Source organism: Polypterus senegalus, chromosome 4 (assembly GCF_016835505.1).
Source record: "Polypterus senegalus isolate Bchr_013 chromosome 4, ASM1683550v1, whole genome shotgun sequence".
Taxonomy (NCBI): Eukaryota; Metazoa; Chordata; class Cladistia; order Polypteriformes; family Polypteridae; genus Polypterus; species Polypterus senegalus.
Window position 1 is genome coordinate 164,454,298 of NC_053157.1, and position 20,670 is coordinate 164,474,967.

At 35.9% G+C, this 20,670-nt stretch overlaps 1 protein-coding gene across 1 annotated transcript in view; it reads right to left on the bottom strand.

Annotated features, from left to right (window-relative positions):
• Positions 1-20,670, bottom strand: part of LOC120527789 (von Willebrand factor A domain-containing protein 2-like) — a 36,269-nt gene that overhangs the window by 12,325 nt on the left and 3,274 nt on the right. Inside the window, exons 3-10 of the mRNA XM_039751612.1 lie at positions 20,006-20,075; positions 19,113-19,187; positions 13,880-14,013; positions 11,178-11,287; positions 7,460-7,651; positions 5,782-5,915; positions 4,048-4,186; positions 334-389 (exon numbers count right to left, since the gene is read on the bottom strand). Coding sequence (XP_039607546.1) covers positions 334-389; positions 4,048-4,186; positions 5,782-5,915; positions 7,460-7,651; positions 11,178-11,287; positions 13,880-14,013; positions 19,113-19,187; positions 20,006-20,072 — 907 coding nt within the window. The 5' untranslated portion in view covers positions 20,073-20,075. The remainder of the gene's footprint in view (positions 1-333; positions 390-4,047; positions 4,187-5,781; positions 5,916-7,459; positions 7,652-11,177; positions 11,288-13,879; positions 14,014-19,112; positions 19,188-20,005; positions 20,076-20,670) is intronic.

Genomic DNA, 20,670 nt, shown 5'->3' on the forward strand with positions numbered 1-20,670 from the left:
AAATAAGTAATAGGTAATATTGCATAAACTCTTGATTATAAATCAAGAAATGTTTTGATGAAGACTGTATAGGGCTCTAATGATAATGCATTGGGGTAGAAAAAGACACAGCAGCTCTAGAAGAGGTACAGCAAAGAGCATCTACTACTAGAGACTCAGGGAATTGAATTTCATTAGTGTTAAAGCATGTGAAACAAAATAGTATTGCATAAACAACATTTAACAATAAAATATTAATAATAAAAAGATAAATAATAATTCAATACTGACACAATATGTGCATTTACATAAAGAAAATTAAATAAAGTGCAACATTTTCAATGTAGTTGATACCTGGACATATGGTCCGATGACATCGACTCAGCACTGTGCTGTTTATCCGTTTCCATCTGTAACAAGTGAATAATGGCAAGGAGTAAGTAATAATAGGTTTAGAGGTTTCCCAGTGATTTACTTTAATAAAATAGCTGAACATCCATCCATCCATCCATTTACTAACCCACTGAATTTGAATACAGGGTCATGGGGGTCTGCCGGAGCCAATCCCAGCCAACACAGGGCAGGAACCAATCCTGGGCAGGGTGCCAACCCACCGCAGTAGCTGAACATTGTCAAATTTACGCAAAGAAGTATTTATTAACACATATACGCACAGCCACATTAGAAATATGCCCAGTAACTCATTTAAAGAAAACTGTGTAAGGTGACTCGGCTACTTTGCCAAGTGAACACTCTCAGAATAACTCTCCCTTGTCACTTTTTGTCATGATCTTTCTACTAAATTACCTTCTGCCTCTTCTCTGATTGGTCAAATAGCATGAAGCCCCTGTCATTTATGTCCTTCGAAACAGGCACCATTGTCTGAGGTGCCAACATGGTGCTGCCTACTGACACAAACCATTTACCATATAAGAAAGAGCAGACATCCAGGTAGCTTCTTCCACTGACCTCACTTTACCAGTTCAGTTGGACTCCAGTGCATCCAAAAAAAGGGGACATCTTCAACAGATGGGGGCAAAGAGAAGTACAATGTGTTGACACACCATAAGTCCACATGAATGGCCAAATATCATATAAATCTACATATGTGGTCTAAAGAAACCACAGGTGAATGTGTCATAGTCATTATACTTCAAGATGATGGGAATGTAAATCAAGTGAAGCTGATAGACCTTGCAAAGCACTTTTTAAAAAAAAAAGTGTCAGAAGCTCAGCAGAAGTTCTGCATGAGTGAATCTTTAAAGGGACACGGAGTGCAAAGAATAAAGAAACACAGGACACCACTATGGCCTGAAATCCCATAAATTTGGTCAGTTAGCAGGTGGGGCTAAGAGTAGCTTAGAAGTAAGAATAAAAAAGGCAATGCTTGACATTGGTGTAAATTGGAAGACTTGGTCAAAATATCCTTGGTAGCAGTTAGGTAACCAAGGAAAATAATAATAGAGACAGAAGAGGTGATGTTGAAACAATGTTAAGTCTGCTTGTATATTATAAAGTGGGCAAATTACACAGGGCTAATGAGGAATCCTGAAAGAACTCATTGATTTGCGCTATTGTGTGTTTCTTCTCATTTAGTTTCTCTCTCGTAATTCTGTGAAATAAGGATCCTCATGACCTTCGTGACCTTGTGTTGGATTAAGGGTGTTTGAATATGTTATGCTATGTTAAGGGCTCTCTTATTAGTATATCTTCTGTGATATGAGACATGTATATTTCAGGTAAGAGTAATATATAAAAAATGTCCCTTTTAAGATTTATGTGTTTGCGTCTGTACTTTATATAGTATGTATATAAAGTGCACTATACATTTAATATTTACTTCAGCAGGGACACATTTAACACATTAACACAAAAACTGCAAAAATGTGAAAAATCCCTACTATCCGTACTGCTTTGCGGTACGCTGTGCGCTGTGTACATTAGAACATCTCTCCCTTGTGCCAGCACGTAGTGTTCTTCACCAGTACCACATGTTACGCTTCACTTTAAAATCACAGTGTCACTTATGTACCTTCAGTTTTTATTGCATTTTGTAGCTTTTCTCTTTTGTTATAATTAAACTACTACAGGTATACATTGTTATGGCCGATAAATGTATGGGTGTGGTGTTAGAATTGGCACAAAAACTTCAAATTATTAAAATATTTGCAAAATGATGAAAGAATTTCAAGTATTGCTTCTATTTAAAGAGGAAGAAAAACAACAGTGACCGATATAAAGTGTAATGCCAACAAAATTGAAAATGGAAACCACTGATGGTAATGTTATTCTGTATTAATGTTAATGTTCTTCTGCATTGTAATTTTTATTTTCAAATAGTGGTTTGTTAATATATTGTGACGTGCGGGCAGCTTGTGATGCTGTGTTGGGGAGCAGAAAGGGTGGATGAATGCTGTAAGTGATGGGACTGGGTGAAGGGCTTCTTTTCTGGAAGGGATGGATATGGACATGAGTGGCAGAAGTTAGGAGAAAGGAAGGTGCAGCCGAAGGATGTTTTGAGTAGGGAGTCAGGAAACAATAAGCAGGAGTGTTTGTGGTATAGAGAAAAAAAGGAATGTAAGTGGCAAGAGATGATAAACTGATTGGTAGGGTAAGCTTTCTTTCATTGTTTTGGATGTTTACACCATAACCCAGATAATGGGAATATAAAACAAGACACCATTTGTTACATAAGGAAGACTCCAAGTAAAACACAGAAAACTCCAGTACCTCTGAGTTGTGTTTTCTTACTACACTGGTCGATACACTATTATATGAATTAATTAATTTTGTTAATATAATTTTTTTTTGTAAATAAATATGAATACTTTCTAAACTAAGCTATTGTATATCATGTTTTAAAGTAGCTGTTCTGTTATCTGTCTCTCCTCTAATTCAGCCTTGGTCCTGACCCCTGACGGATAATTGAGGTTTTGTTGTACATTGATAAAGTGGAAGTGAATTACAAGAAATATAATATGCATTACTATGTAAACCTCATTGGTCATCTCTTATTTTATTATAGTGACATACTGTATCTGTTATTGATTAAAGATAATAGGAGGAGGCAATAATGAAAACTAGTTGGATTATTTGAATATTGTTAGAAATGCATGTGTGCCAGGTAAACAAAATGAAAGACAGTTGTAAAGAAAAAAACCCATGCTAGAGAAACCAAATAATAATAATACTACATTTTATTTATATAGAGTCTTAGAAAAAAAAACAGCAGGGTATATGTAACAACTGGAGACAAATGTTTTCCTGAATAGAACAATGAAACAGATAACAAAGCATTAAATAGAATAAAGGACAATAAACCAGAGTAAAATACTAAATTCAATACTAAAAGAAAAACCTAACAAATAACCTAATTTGTGATATAAGAGATGCACAAATTATCCTGAGCACCTGAACAGAGAGGTAAACTGAAAGAAAGGGCAGAATGTTAAGTTAAAAGCCTTCCTAAATAGATGAATTTTAATTTGTTTTTTAAAAGAATGAATGGAGTCAGCTGATCTAATTAATTTCGGGATGTCATTCCAAAGTCTGGGTGCTATGGAGCTGAAGGCCCTGTCACCCACAGAGTGCAGGTTAGTGTGAGGTTCAATAAGATTACCAGAATTAGAGGACCTTAGTAGGCGAACAGGAGCCTATTGATTTAGAAGGTCACTGATGTAGTTAAGTACAAGGCCATTTAAAGATTTGTAGGTTATTAAATTAATTAAATATACTTTGATTGTCAGTTTCTGGAGGTCACGTTGAGCAAAGGTGTTTTCTAAATAATACTTTACACACATAGATACACATATACATACTGTATAGGGTGGTCCAAATCTAATTATGCAATTTTCATTACGTTATAACTTATTAACTTTATTACATAGAGAATTCACAAAAAATTATTTTTGTTGCCAAAAGATGGCAGCACCTGCCCTGCATTCCAAAAGTGATGGATTCCAATTGCGGTGCGATGTGTTCGCCTTTTCTCGATAACGGGCAATGTTTCCGAGGTGCATTGCATTAAAAGTTGCATAATTAGATCTGGACCACCCTGTAGATACATACCTGTAAAAAGGACATAGAGTAGCCATTGGTTTTGAATACAGTCCCTCAGGTTTTCCTTTCCAACACATATGATTTCCTTGGAATTCTTTTTCAGCTTCGATAGTGGTCCTTAGGCAGTACCGGGACTCAACTTTACAATCTGAGAAGGACACAGCAAACAGTCGCAAATCACAGAGTCCACCAAAGTACTGACTATGCAGAATTTAGCTATGTATGTATACTCACAAACTAAAATACAGTAAATATAACTTTTCAGTGTAGGTCTCCTCAGAGTACTCAGATTTCCTCTCACGTCCAAGACATGAGCAGGTTAACTCTGTAATGCCTCTACTGTATATTAACTCTGTATGACTGCATGAGATCTTTTGTATACTGTCATTCCTCCAAGGTATGCCTCCTGCTTTGCATTGCTGCCATAACAAAGACTGGTGTGTCCTACTTCAAATGGTAGCCTAATGCTGGATTGTAAGAGCACAAGACCATCTATAACAGAGTTGGACATGGGTGCTGTATTACAGAATAATTTACAGTTTCATGTGGAAAATTAGTACATGCCATGATCGTGAAGACAGAAGAAATAACTCTGAGATGTAAAATACTGAATGTAGGACAGGGAAGTACAGGGTGGTGCACAAGCAAAAGAGACCACACATGGGAACAGCACATCCACCTTACTGGAGAAAGAACTCCACTGATCACAGTTTATGCTAGCAAAGTAGATCAACTGCATGTGAAACTATTACAACAAGCATTCAAGTGTGACTAAATTGAAGAAGGACAAAAACATCTGGACAAAGACCAAGTGTCCTTAATGTTCTTCCAAATGTATCAGTTAAAACATTCTGAGAACTCAAGAGTAATCATGACAAATTATTACTTCCACTTGAGACCACAGGTATCAAACAGTCAAGTAAATACTATATTTTTGGTTTAATGAATTGTATTACTTGCAGCTTTATAGTTAGGTTAAAGCCAATAAACATATTCTGGTTATTGGCATTACTGTAAATCACTCACACAGAAAGTATGAAAGAAAATTCTTTTAACTGTTAGAAGCTTCTCCTATTAGATTCATTAGGAAAGCTACACTAACCTTACAGTAATTAATAGCATTGTTTTTTAAAAAAGCGTGTGACACAAACACACACACACATACATACATACATACACACATTACCAGACAGAGAAGATGTGTGCAGGGGGTTAAGAGAGAGCAAGCATGTTGTGGAGAAAATGCTGAGAAACTAGATAAGGACTGATCCATCTATCTGGCTGAAAAGACCAGAAGTCTGATAAGAATCAATAATATTTCCTTGGATTATTCTTTAAATAAGGCTTAAAGAAACAGAATTTACAAATCAGGAGCCTTTTGTATAGAAGACAAAAATAGCAAACCAAGCTAAATCAAATGTATGTTTTGCTGGTTTTTGTTCTTTGTTCGTATGCTCTTGCATGAACCCACCATATATTTATATTTAAGTTATGACTAAACTGTTACTTTATTTGTTTGCATTATTTGTTGAAAAATAGTTTATAGCTACTTCCAAACTATACTGTAAATAGATAAAGTGAGGTTGATTTGAAACAGAGATATGCCATAGAATAGGTTCTGGTCTCCTACACCCTTAGACTGGTATACTGGAAGTGGGATCAGTACAGTGGCGGAGTGCGGCCTCTTTACACTTCATGGCCACTGAAGGTTGAATATTAAGAATTATCAAAAGTTATACCTACAAGGATGTATGTCACTGCACACAGTAATTTGTGTTAAAGTAGTGTAAAGTCCATTCACTGCATCATCATAATGCTCTGCAAAAAAAACATACATCTCACTTGGTTCACTTGCAAGACTGTGCAGTGTTTTCCACCTGAAAATATGTAAAGAAAAAAAAAATGATGTGGCTATCATTGCTTCAAGGTGAGAAATACATAATGCAATTAGCATCAAGTAAATATTCCATAGCTAAATTTGCCTGAGAGCTGAGATTAAGTATATGATTACATTAGTACTGCCTTAAAAGTACCACCTACAGTTACATATTGTATAGTGTGTTCCTTATGGTTTTACTGTTAATAGGGTCAATAGGTTTATAAGGTTACATTGAAACTCTATGTTGCATGTACTAATCAACATGCAATATGTCACCACTGCCACTGAGTATAAAAAACTTACCTCAACATTTCTGTCTTGCTTACATGAAAAATCTCAGAACAATGTGCTGCTGCATACATGTGCCAGATACCTGGCTACATAGATATAATTCTGACTTTGGTTTTGTTTTGGGACTTGCTATTTAGTAACACATACATCAAATAATATATCCATCCATCCATTATCCAACCCACTATATCCTAACTACAGGGTCACGGGGGTCTGCCGGAGCCAATCCCAGCCAACACAGGGCGCAAGGTAGGAAACAAACCACCGCAGTTAAATAATATGTAGTTATTTTTAAGAATTTTTTATAATGGAATCATAAAAAAGTAAGTAAAATTTAAAGATACTGTATGGAGATACTGACATACTTTTCCAGAACTTGGCAGACAGAATTGTAAGTCAGTAAAGTAAATGAATCTGGGTTGATTGATCGGCCAAGTTAATAGACAGCACAGTACACATCAATGGGAAATGACTGTGAGCTAACAGAAATGTAAATGTAGCAATAATCGTTTATAAAGGAATAAGAGAATGCAGGGGTTCCCAGCCTTAGTATGAATATTATGACAGATGGAATCTCATGAAATAACAAAGAAGAGATTTCCAAATATAAGGACCTCAAATCCCAATGAAGATATACAATATGTTGCATTTCACACCTTAACAACTAAAAATAAAACTGGCATTAGAAAGCCTGGTCTTCTAAGCAGGCTGGACAGATTTTCTGGAGCATTGGATTTTACTAATTTATTTGTTAATGCCAGTGTATAGACTGGAAATAAATGTGTCATTTGGCATCCTGAACGGTGGGCTAGTGATGTATTTATGGAAAACTGAAGGATTTGCATGTTGTGTTTATTTCCATTAGGCTGACTCTTTATAAAAAGCCAGAAGCATTGCTAAAATTTTAATTGAACTTGAAGAAGGAAAATTGTAACTTTTTCAGATGTTGCCCTCTATCATCATGTATTTACGACAAACAAGTCACAAACCTTATAAAAAAAAAAATCTGTCATCTAATACATGATCTAAATTTTCCAGCTATATTTTATTATAACCAGTAAATGAAAAAAGGACTGAGCATTCAGTAACATGTTAAAACTTAAAAGGTTTATCAAACAGACTGGACCTATATGGATTTGTAATACATGAAATGATGATCAAACATTTAACATGCCAGACCTTTTTTACGCTTCACTAATACTTGGTAATTACATTTTACAAAATAAAAAGAGAACTGAAACATTGCCTTACTTAGGATATTTAATTCCAACAGCGAAAAGTGTTATTCCACTTTTCTTTGCAAAAATTGCTGGGAGAGTAACGTTGTCTTGAGACTTCCCATCAGTCAGAATAACCATAATCTTAGGCACTTCATTTCTCCCACCTGGGAAACCTTTTCGCAGGACGTCTTTAATGGCCCTTCCAATTTCAGTGCCACCACCCCTAAATTTAGAAAAGCAGAGAAAAAGAATTGTTTTAAATTAATTAAAAAAAAAAACATAACTGTAGTCCTTACGTTGCCATTCACATGATTTATGCATGCATTTCCAATGTTAATACAGCATATTCAACCTTTTGCGTTTTTTACTTCTTAACCAACCCCTCAATGACCAAGGACAATCCCACATTAAAAGTTAGCATAAGGGGATGGATTTAATTAGGAAAATGAGGAAAGGGTGAATAAAAACTTCATTTTATTTTACAGTCAACTCACCAAATCTAATGCATACATAGTACATAAAACTAATGATTGGAAAAAACTTACCATTCGAAAAGGAGGGGAAAACCACTGATTTCATTAAATTAAATTATGTATTTGATGAAACCCCTTGAATAGAAAACTTACAAGCAAAAAATAAAATCAGATAATTAAAAGCCAAAGACAGAAAATAATAAAAGTAAGTCAGAAGAAAAAGAATCAAAAATTCTCAGATCCTGGCAACCATGAACAAGAAATCAATAAATTAATCTTTAAGCCAGATTTTCTATCTCAGCAAGATTGAAAGATCGTATAAAAAGAACCGGGAGATGTGATCAAAATAATGAGCCGGGTTTGAATAGCATCTAGCTGGCCTTTCACTAATCCTAATCACTAAGCAAAAATCAAACTTCAAAACACACAAAGCAGAGGATCAAAATATTAGTAAGTAAAGAAACAAAAGTAACAGCACAAAAATAGTATAGTTTATCCAATCTTAGATAAAGTATTTTTATGTCTTACATTCTGACAACAGAGGTCACACTCTCCCAGAGGCTCACTGGAAGCGCTGAATTCAGGAAATGGACGTATCAATGCAAAAAAAACGATGTTGTGATATAACGAAATCAAACAAACTTTTAGATATAAAAAACAGCCTCAGAAATGCATTCTATAGCATAAACACCTGCAAATGATATGAATAATGACTCTAAACACTCCAGGAAAAGAATGATTAATAAATTAACAGAAACTTAAATCATGACATCAAATATATAAAATCCAAAACAGAGACTGGGAAGACAAAGCGAAAAACCTCAAAGAAGGCCCAAGTGACTGTACTTGATTATCAGCAGCACCTAAAAGTGAGTCAAAAGTGGAGGCCCTGCTTCCTTTGACTGCAGTGTTAATTGAAAGCTGGACAAAAATTAAAATGAATATCCTATAAATATAAAATTAAAACAGAAAAAAAACCAAGCTAGAGATATTTGAGAAAGTGAAGGAGCTCATGTTAAACCATGAAAGTATAAAAATTGTGAACTGATCTGAAACAAAGTCACATGTACTGTCGATTTGGAAAATGCAGTTTGTCCTAAAGAGGACAGTTCAAAAATAGACCAGTAGATGGCCGAGGGAGGTTCCAAAAGCAGTAACCAAAAAAACAAAAGTTAAACACAGGCTATCCAAAGATCAAAAAACAAAGCATGAGATTGTTGGCAAAAGACAAAAAATGCAAAAACTAATTGTGAGCACAATGATCAGGATTTATCCACGTGTGTGAATGCTGTCTGACCTGTACTGCCATGTTTATGGCACTGCCATCATGATGTCTCCCCATAACACAAACGAAGGTCACATGCCTGGCAACTGCCATAGCAGCACTCCAGAAGAGATTCAATGATGTTAAGAAAGACACAAAATGATAAAAACAAATAATCAAAAAAGATGGAAAAATGTGGGTGTAATAGAAAATAACCTTTAAAATCACAAAAATAAGGTTTGACAAAGCTTATAATTTAATATGAAAATAATTATAATAATAGTTTGAATTTGTGACATGACACTCTAGCACTATACAAAATGTCAGCCGCTATTTCTTTATACTCCTAAGGATTGTGGTCTGTGACTTCCTGTGGAGTAGTTTAATAAGTGGATTCAGATTTCTGGGAACATCAACATCACAGACGACACAAACAATTTTGAGAACACTACAAAGTTTAGAAACTGAAAGTGAAAATGACAATTAAACTAAGCAGATTATTAGTTACTCTCACTTAGCAGGCAAATAAGTTCAGATATGTTATGCCATGAGAAGCCATTCGTTAGCTTCCTCATTTACTCGTTAAAAAGGAGAAATTAGAGTACAAATCTCACAACAGGATTACCAATGTCTTCTAATGAGAAGTTGAGCAAAATAACACCTTTTATTGGCAAGCTAAAAAGATTACATCTTACCTGAAGAAGGGGCCTGAGTTGCCTTAAAAGCTTGCATATTGTAATTTTTTTAGTTAGCCAATAAGAGGGGTCGTTTTGCTTTACTTCTCATTGCCTCCATAATGGCTAACACATTACAACACCCTACTACTAGACATTCCTCTTAAGAAACTCTAATATTTACATGTTATCACCACAGAATCACTTTCGAATGCATGAACAGTTGCAGAATTACTTTCAGATATTTTTTATTGCTTTTTTTAATTATTAAGTATCTGAAGTAACCTCCAAACAATGTTAATACCTTGTTGAACAAAAGTACCAAAAATGGCATTTTCTTTTTTTACAATACATTTTGGATTTCTTAAAACTTTAACAAAACAACTCTCTTTCTCATTTTAAGACTGGAAATATTATGTTAATTACATTTTAGATTAGAGCAGATTAGGTTATACAGTACTTTATTTGTCCACAAGTCATGCAGAAAAAATGTGACTTATTTTTACTGGAATCATTTCAATGACCCAATAGTTTCTGCAGCAGGCTTTAAAGAGTTTCCTGAGTACACATGAAATTAACATTTTTTGTATTTGCTGTATCTGGCCTTGATGATACCAACTGATCACATCCAGATATATTTTTATCATAACACACCACGGTTTGAGCCTCAGGCACTTCGTTAGAGTCTGGTCTTAAAGTTAACATAATACATAAGTGGACCTGAAAGTGGAGATAGGCAATAAGACATGGAACATAACTATATATAGTGTGGAAGGAGAACTCTTGAACAATCTCCAAAGACAAAATAATGCCAGAGGGGTTAAAATGCGACAAATGTTCTATAAAATAAAACATAAAGAGTAAGGAATAACTTAGAAAATAAAGCAATACGAGGAAAAAAATAATAATCATAAATTCAAAGCAACTTTGAGGCTAATCCTTGAGCCAGTTCCTGGGCAATTTCTGCAAGTGCTCCTGGGGTGTGCGCTGAAAGCTTTGGGGAGGACCTTCAAGTGCTCCGTCTAGCAGCCCCAGATGCTCCTGAAACCTTCAGCTCAGAAAACTAAAGAATTACTTAATAAGGTACATTTTGCTCATAATTGTATGGTCTCTTGTTTTCAGTAATGTCTACTTTGAAATTTCTACATAACTTACAATGAAAGAAAGAATCCGCTTTGTGTATATAATCTTCTTTATATTTTCACCACATTTTTTACCTCAGTTTTCCTATCATAGGTGCACACCGACACAACCCTTCTACAACCCTCAGATCATTTAGTTTATTTTGTCTCTGTGTTACCCTCAACACACTTTTTTGCAGGTCATGACCTCCCCTACCTTAAACGAATTTTCTTAATGGCATCTTTTGCTTCTTCTCTCGTGGGATAAGCATCCAAAGCAAATTCAACTTTTGATTTTGAACTGTACTGGATGACTCCAACTTGTACCTGTTTAAAAAGAGACTTTTGATTTTTACAGTACTGTAAAAATGTTTTCATTGATAGTTAATAGTGTGAAGAAATTAAGCAACAAATGCATTGTTAGTAAAGGTCTGAATAAGACAATAAGAAAACATGTTGGATAAGCAGAAACATTTTTGTGTATCCTTTCAGCTTGTTTTTGTAGCCTTATCTGGACAATTTCTTTAATATCTATATATATAATTCACTAAGGCAAGACAACCATGGAAAGCACGCCGGAAGGGGTGTAGATTCACTAAGCCGTCGACAAGTGAGATACCTATGTCGCACGCAGGAAGGAGCCACGCCCACCAACTCCAAGCCCATTGGATACGACGACCACTCACAGAGCCACGCCCACCAACTCCAAGACCAAGGTCTACGTGAGTCACAGCTGCATCTGGACTGTGCACAGACGACAATGACTCGAGTGACGAGTTGGAGATGGGCACATGAGCAGGCAGTGCATACTGGACGAGAAATCAGCAGACTAGCATGACGGAGGGAGCGAGTGGATGTCCTTCTCCTCTCCTCCCATTCCACCCTCCGCACCTGGTTGGTTCCGTGCATTGTTACAATTTTGCTTTTCTTGCTGATTTATTACATTACCAATTTTTTAAATGTTAATTTTCTCCCTGTGCTTAAAAATTATTAAAAACCGGCCTGATTATGCGGCGTATGGTACGCCGCGAGTTGGCTAGTTCTACATGTTTCTGTAGAAACAAAAAGGCAACTTAGTCCTAATCTAATGTATAATAATCAAATTCTAGGACAATTGAGTAAACTATTAAAAACACTTTGAAGCCAAATAAAGACCAGACCAGTGCATTTAGTCTACTATGATATCTTGGTTGGTATTATTGATAGGTTCATTCAGGTCATACTAAGGTAAGTCAAGAATTATCCACACTTTTGTGATAATTTAGTTTGGGTTGGTTATAAAGTTTTTCCCTGCACATGTGGAAACATGACATGTCTGTTATCACAGTGGTAAAACTTTGACCATCACCAGTTAGTTTCTCTTGTTGATTTCTTGGAGTAAATATGGACACTCCAATCTCTCTATGCACCAAAGAGTAGCAGCTAACAGTGATCCACTTTTTATGGGCTGAGGGGTAGCAGGGGCCAAACCTTGTTAGTTCATCCAAATCATGGTACGGGCTTGAGTAATGTTATCACTGGCTGTGGATGTAGATGGGTATCCTGCTCCTTGATCATGCTTAACACTTGTCTGACCATTTCTGAACTTCTCAATCCATTCGTAAAGACTCCATTGTTGGTAAACACTGTCTTTATATTGAATGGATTTTGGCCCCTGGTACACCTTTAGCCCATAAAAAAACAGATTACTGCTCACTGTTCTTCTTTAGTGCAAACAGAGAGTGGAGTGGCCATATTTACTTCTAGAAAACAACAAGAGAAACTGACTGGTCAAGGTTGAAAGTTTACCACCGTGACAACAGACATACCGTGTTTCCACATGTACAGAGGAAACGCTGTACAGTCAACCCTAACAAAATTTTCACAAAAGTGTGGATAATTCTTGACTTACCCTTGTAGAATTAAAAAAAAGAAAAAAAGCTTTATCCCTGGGCTATGTAATTCTTTGCTGATGGTCAGCAATCACTTAGTATTGTTCAAACTGTGCGTCATACTCTGAAAAAAAATTCTAAAGATGGTAATTGTATTTAAAAAAAACCAAATAGCTCTAGTAAAGTGAACTTATAGTACAATGTGTTAATGAGTATGCCTCCTAAACATCAATCTGTTTTCTAAATTAAAGTGTATATGAAAGCAATAAAAAAGATGATCCAAAATGGACGAAACAGCTGCTTGAATAAGGCAATTACATAATCTGTGGTGGTCTAAAGAGCTGATCCAACTAGGGAATGGAAAAGATCTTGTAAATGCCCCACATTCATAGTCTGATATAGCAAAGAAAGCAAGACAATATAACATAAGCCATTGTATTCCTGAGTGTCTCAAAAGTTGACAGGTCTTTGCATATTTGTAAAGAATCTGAATTTATTATAGTGATAAAACTAAGGTGGTCAATACTGCTTCCTCACAACTTCAGGATCATTTCAGTTTCATTTTACAGCAGCAAGGAAATACTCGGATAACTGCTCAGTAACTGACTCCAACTGTAATCCCATCAGTGGGGTGTGCCTCATAGAAACTCTGACCCAGGCCTGCTTGCAAACAATGAAGAAATTTACAATACTGTAACAAACAGAGGAGAGAGAGCCTACATTTTCTTATATTCAATAGAATTGCTATACAAGACACATTGGCTCTGTATTTTTATGGTGTCTTTTCATTGGGTTTCTCAGTTTACTCCCATACTTCAAAGATGTGTATGATGCACAAATTATTAACTCTGAAGGGCCCCAACACGAGTATGTGTGGATGTATTTGTTAAGTTTGCCCTGCCTATGGTTGGTTCTTTCTTTGCACCAGGTGTTACTTGGATAGATTCTGGTTTTCGGTATTTAACCAAACATAACAAATGAAAGATACAGGTGTTTCATATTTGAATTATTCAGTGCATTTTTGCCTTTTTTATGTATCGCTACTCACCCGATCTGGATTTATGTCAAGCACATCAAACAGCTTAGCTGCAAAGTGCTTTGATCTTTCAAAGCTACCTTTTCCAATACTGTAGGAGCCATCCATAACCAGGAGTATATCGATTGCTGCAGAACACTGAATTACTGTAAGAGAAGATTACATTAAAATATACTGTATACTGCATTAGTCATAATATATACAGTATGTGGTTTAAAATCATAATTGAAATAGAAGTGAAGAACACTAATTAGAAAGAAGTTTGACGCTGTCTGGTCTTGTCAACAATTTTTGTTGTGACATAACAAATCATAGACACAATAAACTGGAATTTAAAACTGAACATTTTAAAGGAAGAAACATCTGAGTGTAAATTAAAAAAATATGTATTTACCTTTTTTTGTTGAGAATAATTCTTCTATCACCTGTCATTTTATTTCAGGTTATAAGGTCATGGGGCAAGAGACTACCTGTGTAGTATCAGATAATACACTATGTTGTTCTGACAAAATATTTTTTTTCGCAACCTTTCTTCAAAATACAGTCATATTGCCTAGGAATGTATGGTCAAGTATATGGGAAAACAGTAAAATATTTGTTCATATTCAGGGCTACTGCAGTATTAAAATTATATTCCAGGGGTGTTCCGGTTACTTCAAATTCATTATTATGTCAAAATAAGCAGATTAAAAGCTTGGATTGCTAAAAATAAAACTAGAGCAGCGAATTTAAATCTATTTTTTCAAGCTTTGGCAATATCCAAGATATTTTATTAACTCTTACGGTGGCACCAAGGGATTAAATTGTCTCTTGTGCCCGCTTACGTTAATCACAGTCCACCGCAGCTACTAACTTGTATGGGAACGGGCCTAAAAAAGAAAAAATGAAAAGAAGATGACATGCCACACATCCATAAAGACATGTTGTGTTTTAGAATTATGCAGAACAGCTCGACTTACACCGCTGTTGCCACTCCGCTTATTTTTTAAAGCAGATCACGTGTCAGGCCAGGCCACCTTCCCGCCCTCTTATCATAGCCCTACACGATGCTTTTGTCTTTTCCCCTTTATTGACTTGAATTTTGTACAGTGTGAGATACCATCTTTACATTTCCACTCATGTTATTTGTGCTATCTCTCATGGATATGTTCCATTACTGAATATTGAAATAGCTTCTGTAGTTAAGTTATAAAAAAATCTCTGCAGCGACTAATTCTGCACTTTAAAAATGATTTTTACGTGATCATTTTATGTTTAAAGTAATAAACTTAAGCCAAGTGAGTACTGAAAAATATCTGCAGTGACAAATTCAGTATTTTGTCAATTACTATTTATTATTCATCTCTAAAAATAAAAACTTGTTTTATGGTATGACTAAGAAATTCAGGTACTAGAAAAAAAATGCTTTTATTTAATAAAAGCACACAGGCCATTTTTTAAATTGCTTCTTAATTTTTTATATTACTTTAAAAATGCATGCATTGTAATAACACTAGCAGCAAATACAAATTTGTTAATAAATATTCAAAATCAAACACCTTTGTGAAGACTGTAGCAAACGTACAAGGGTAAATATTACAGCCCTAACACAAGTGGCACACATGCTGGGCCATGGAGCAATTATGGCTAAGAGCCTCTGACACAGAGAAAATAAGAATCAAAAACATACAGCATACATATGGGCCACAGGGAAGAAAAAAAAATAGAGACACAGTGAGAAACAAAAGTCAGTTTCAAGATTAATCTCGAAAAGGCCTTTTTTTTTCTTTGATTTAGGACCCTAAAATAAACTGATTAGACCAATATAATCAAAACATCTGATGCAATTGAAGTAATCAGCTTTAAACACAAATCATAGCTCCTGTTTAATGTGTCCGTGCCAGCATATGCAAAGAATCCAGAACCACCATCCACTCAATGCACAATATCAGAGAGTTTTTCAAATGGGAAGCCAGCTATTTATCTGGCCATGAGCGACCGAGTCAATTTTCTCAGCCAGTTGAAAGATTATAGTAATAACAATAATAATAATAATACATTTTATTTATCTAGTAAGCAACAGAGGATGATATTTTCTAAGTTTTAATTTAAGTCCATTTGGGTGACTTTTATATTTTGACTTTGAATTAAGTGATCCTTTAACAATGCATCTGAAGCCTAGCGTTACAGGCTTGTTGCCACATTGACCGTTTAGTTTTATTTTGCTATGTCTGTGTGTCTCCTATACCTACTCCATCTGGAGTATTATTATTACTGTTGCTGTAGATTTTGTTTTATGAAAAATGAATCACTGCAAACACATGTTTTAAGCAAATAATTTCAATTGATCTTGTTGTTACTCCAACTTGTTTAAATATTCCGAATAAGCAATAAAAAAAGTTCCCAGTGTAGTCTACAATGACTTTCAACAAGTGTTCAAAACCTTTGCTCCACTGCACATCGATGAGTTTTTAACTATTTATTTAATAACCTCATTTTCACAGTTCTCTGCTGCTGAATCTTTTGATACTGACTGCCTGCACCCAGACTGAATTATCATTATGTTGTATGTAACACTTTTCTTTCCTTCTACCTAAGAATATTGTATGACAAGTTGATGTTTATGAAAAATTACACAATTGAAAATATGCTCATTGTAGTGGGCCTAACATAAGTTTTGTCTGATGGTCTGCCCTTTCACTCTACATTATCAGGTCACCCTAGAAACTGTTAAATTTGCCCTGACAAAAGTATTATTTTTCTTAAAAAGTTTCAGAGTTAATAATGATTTAATGGTCCACAGCATGAAAAGTGCAGTTTTATCTAATTTATTTACGTTAATTATGTGTGTACCAGTGGTGTCACACTTACACAGAAATTGATTTCAGTAAGGAGGATGTGTAAACTTAGAATACCAGTATTTTAAAATTTCAGGTTGCCTACATTATTGTATTTTTATACTAGCTGATTACCCAGTGGCATTGCTCACTGAGTGCAAGGGACAAAAATAAAATGTAGTATATAAATTATTAAACAGTAAAACATTAACATGTAAGAAGTAAAGATATATTGAGCAATACTGGAGTGCTTTTGGGTAAAGTACATTTTAAAGGCGCAATAACACAACAGGTAATTTGCACTATCAGCAGCTTAAATGTATTTGGATCATCTCTCGGTAGCAGATCCCTTGTGAAAGATGCTACACGACCGCAGTGTTATAGAAATTACGTCTTCTATTTAATCCTGCAAATTTCTGCCTGACAACCTTGCACTACGTGCGTGTGATTTAAGAGAAAAATGATTCTGAGAAATGTGGACGCCGCCCTTCCATGCTTAATGGCAGAAGGTCCAAACATTAACATGAAGAGGTCGGTACATGTTTTTAGATGTAAACCTGTGGTGTAGCGTGTCCACAGCGCACGACAAAAGGTCAATTTTTAAATAAATAATCACTGCGCTCACGGCTTAGCGAGGGGGCGTGGTAGTGTGGCTGAGGCGGTTCTTGGGGTGATTCGCGGTGTGGCCGTTTCTCACCCTTCCTGGGGCCGCAGATTTGCCACAGCTGCCATGCCGTCTTGATAAACAGAAGCGCGAGTCGTATAGAGGGGAAGGAAGGGAAAGGAAAGAAAGAACGAACGGGAGGTTGCAGGAGGAAAAAGCAGGAAGCAGTGAGGAGAGAGAGAAAGCCGATGCGGGAGAGTGAGCGAGTGAAGGTTTGCATGCAGCTGTGCAGGCAGCCTGGGTGTTTGGCCGACACCCGGGGCATAGTAGTTGTGGTTGTTCCCGCAGAGTTTGTTTTTATGAAGGATGGGAGTGACCGGAAAGCGGATGATTCTCTGCGGAAGGCAGCGGGAGTCGGGATTTGGGACTTGGTGTCCCCTACGTGAGAGCCTTGGTTGTTGGGGAATCCCAAGTCGCTCTTTGTAGAGCCTACTGGAGCCAGGGATCAGTAAGGCGACCAACCAGCAGGAGAGTGGACAGAGGGCCAGCAGCAGGTTGGGCGACTCCATTGTTGAGAAGCCCAGATGGGAGTAGGGGAGTTGCTGCAGTAAAGAAGACACTGGGCTTTGTTGTTTTAAAGGATTGCTTCCTGCATTATTTTAACCTTGTTGTTTTTTGAAGATTTGTTCTGTTTAATTTTAACCTCCACAGTAACACTTATTTTAATGGATTATTTATTTAATGACTTTTGAATGCACTGCACTTATTTTGAACACCTTGTTTTTGTTGTTGTTTTTAAATAAAAGCACTTGACACTTTTTCACCATGCCCTTGCTTTGGTGTGCCTCACTGCTAAGCTCATCGGTAATATTACTGACGGTGTAGGGTTTAAAGGCTCCCATGAAGATGGTTGGGAGCATGGAACGAACCTGCATCATCACAAAACCCTCCATCTTCTTTAAAAGAATTAATCACAAAAGCAACCTTGAATGTTGCGGGGTTTTAGTGACCTGAACTCACCTTAAGGGCAGTAAGTAGTCATGCAGCACAATTTACAAAGAGAGTCTTGCTTCGATTGCACCAATCACACTCATTCGCAAAGATTTCCACTCTCCCAGGAGCCGACGGGGCACTCAGAGTGCCAGAAACAGTGCGAGAAGAGGGGACGCTGCCCGAAACTGTGAAGCTCTCGACCCGGCGGAGCAGCCCAACATTCTGCACCTCTGAGGGCGGCGTCGTCTTCACATTGTTTACAGCTCGGCGCAGTTAAAAAGTAGAAAGACGCAAAGCTGTTTTCCTCTTCTCTTCTACTATCAAATACTGACAATTAAAAAAAAAATAAAATAATGTGGCAGTTTCTGCAATAGTCACGTGGACGAATAAATAAAACTTCTCTGTCAGAATGTGCCTGGCGGCGGACAGCTCAGCGCTGGAGTCCAGAGAGAAGGGCTGGGAGAGGGCGACATGGGGTGCAAGTCTATGGCATGTTTGTGTTTACTTCTTTTCAATATCAGTAAAATAACTCTCACACAAATTACTAACAATTCATAAAGACGATATAAAAATGTCGTCCACAAATGAAGTGATTAGTTCCTGTATTATAATATGTTCTCTGGTCATATGTAATTTCAGTTTCGCGTGGTCATATGTAATTTCCGTTTCAAATGCGAAAATAATTTTATATATATAGATTATTAGATTTGTTTTGCTATAAATCATTTAAGCATGTTTAACATAAAACTAGATTCAGCTTTATCCACAGAGTCTTTAAAAATGTTTATTTCAGAAGAGGTTTGTTATAATTACTCTTTAGAAAGATACATACATTTTCCAGAAGTTGATATCTTCACAATGGTTTCTTTATCAGCCAGAAGTTGTTGCAATCCATATCCATAGAAAACTGAAGAACAGAGACAGAAGGTAAAACATAATGATTTGGTATGCCATTGTTTGTTACAACGTAATTATTTTATTGATAATTCCTAAAAATGTACCAAAAGAAGATATTCAACCCAACATAGCTTGCCTAGCAACATAAATTTTCCAAAAATATCATGAAATCAAGTTACCATGCAACTCTCATGCAAAATCTCAGTTTGTTAAATTTATCGTCATGATTTCATGGCAACCTACTAGAAAGGTGTTTGGTCATCATGCACCTGAAGTAACATTTGTAGTATTATGGTTACCAGCCTACAAAGAAACTGGCAAAATCCAGTGTCAAGAAGTGGATGTTGATCACCAAGATGATGTGAACTGTGAACAACTTCTGAGCTCTTGTGAGCGCTCTATGCTTGACGCAGTGCCACAATGCAGCGCAGTCCTGCGATTTATTAACTGTATGTTATGTTAAAAACAATATGAATTCTAAATTGACTAACAAATTAAAAAAAAATGATTGAAGACAGACAGACGTTGAGAAGTGGTTCTTAACTAGTTTTTTAATAACTATAAAAGCATATGAAATTCTCAGTGTGTTCTTTTAATATAACAGGAAAAAAAACATTTTTGAAAAACTTCCTTTTTCTTCTTTAAAATCCCACCCCCTAACATTCTACTGGAAATTACCAACAAGATCAATATAAATTTAACTTGTTAAAGGGCATAAAAATAAATAGCACATATCAAATGTGAAAAATTCTACCCTAGCAGTTCTTCTTGTTCATCTGTGGAAAAAACCGTTATAGATAAATTGTGTGGAATTACTAAAAAACTTACCTAAATTTGCAACACAAAAAAGAAAGAGTGATTCTACTAATCCAGCTTTCATGATTGAGTCCATCATCTCCTAAAAGTCAGTGAAAAGGTATTTACACAGCAATCCATATGAACGCTCCACAGTATAATACAATTGAAATACGAGGAACAGACCTATGGCTGGTATTTACCACTGTGTTCACTTTATTAAAATACACAATAGAACTCTGAAAACCTCTGAAAAAATCCAAGTGTTTTAACAAAAACAGCACACTTTGTAATTTTTTTTCTTATTATTTCTGGCATGGTACATAAAAGTTTTCATTTTTAATTTTTTTTACGTTACTACAGACTCCCAACCCCACTAATCCCCCAGTCCTCTTTCTTTGCTATTACCATTTACTCATACATATACAGGAACAGTTTTTAATAGTTACACACAAAGATGAAGGATGAATGTATAAACTCCAGAAAGAAAATGACCGGGAATGGAAACTCATTAAATGACACTGGAGCCATGAAGCAGCTTTGCTAAACATCACACTACCCAGTGATAATATATGGCATCCTTAAAGAGGAAAAAGGTCTAAAAAAATGAAATGTAAGAAATTTAAACTGGGATCAAGAAAGTGTCTAAAATGATACAAAAACATCTGTCGATAGACCTCAAGCAAATCTAAATCACA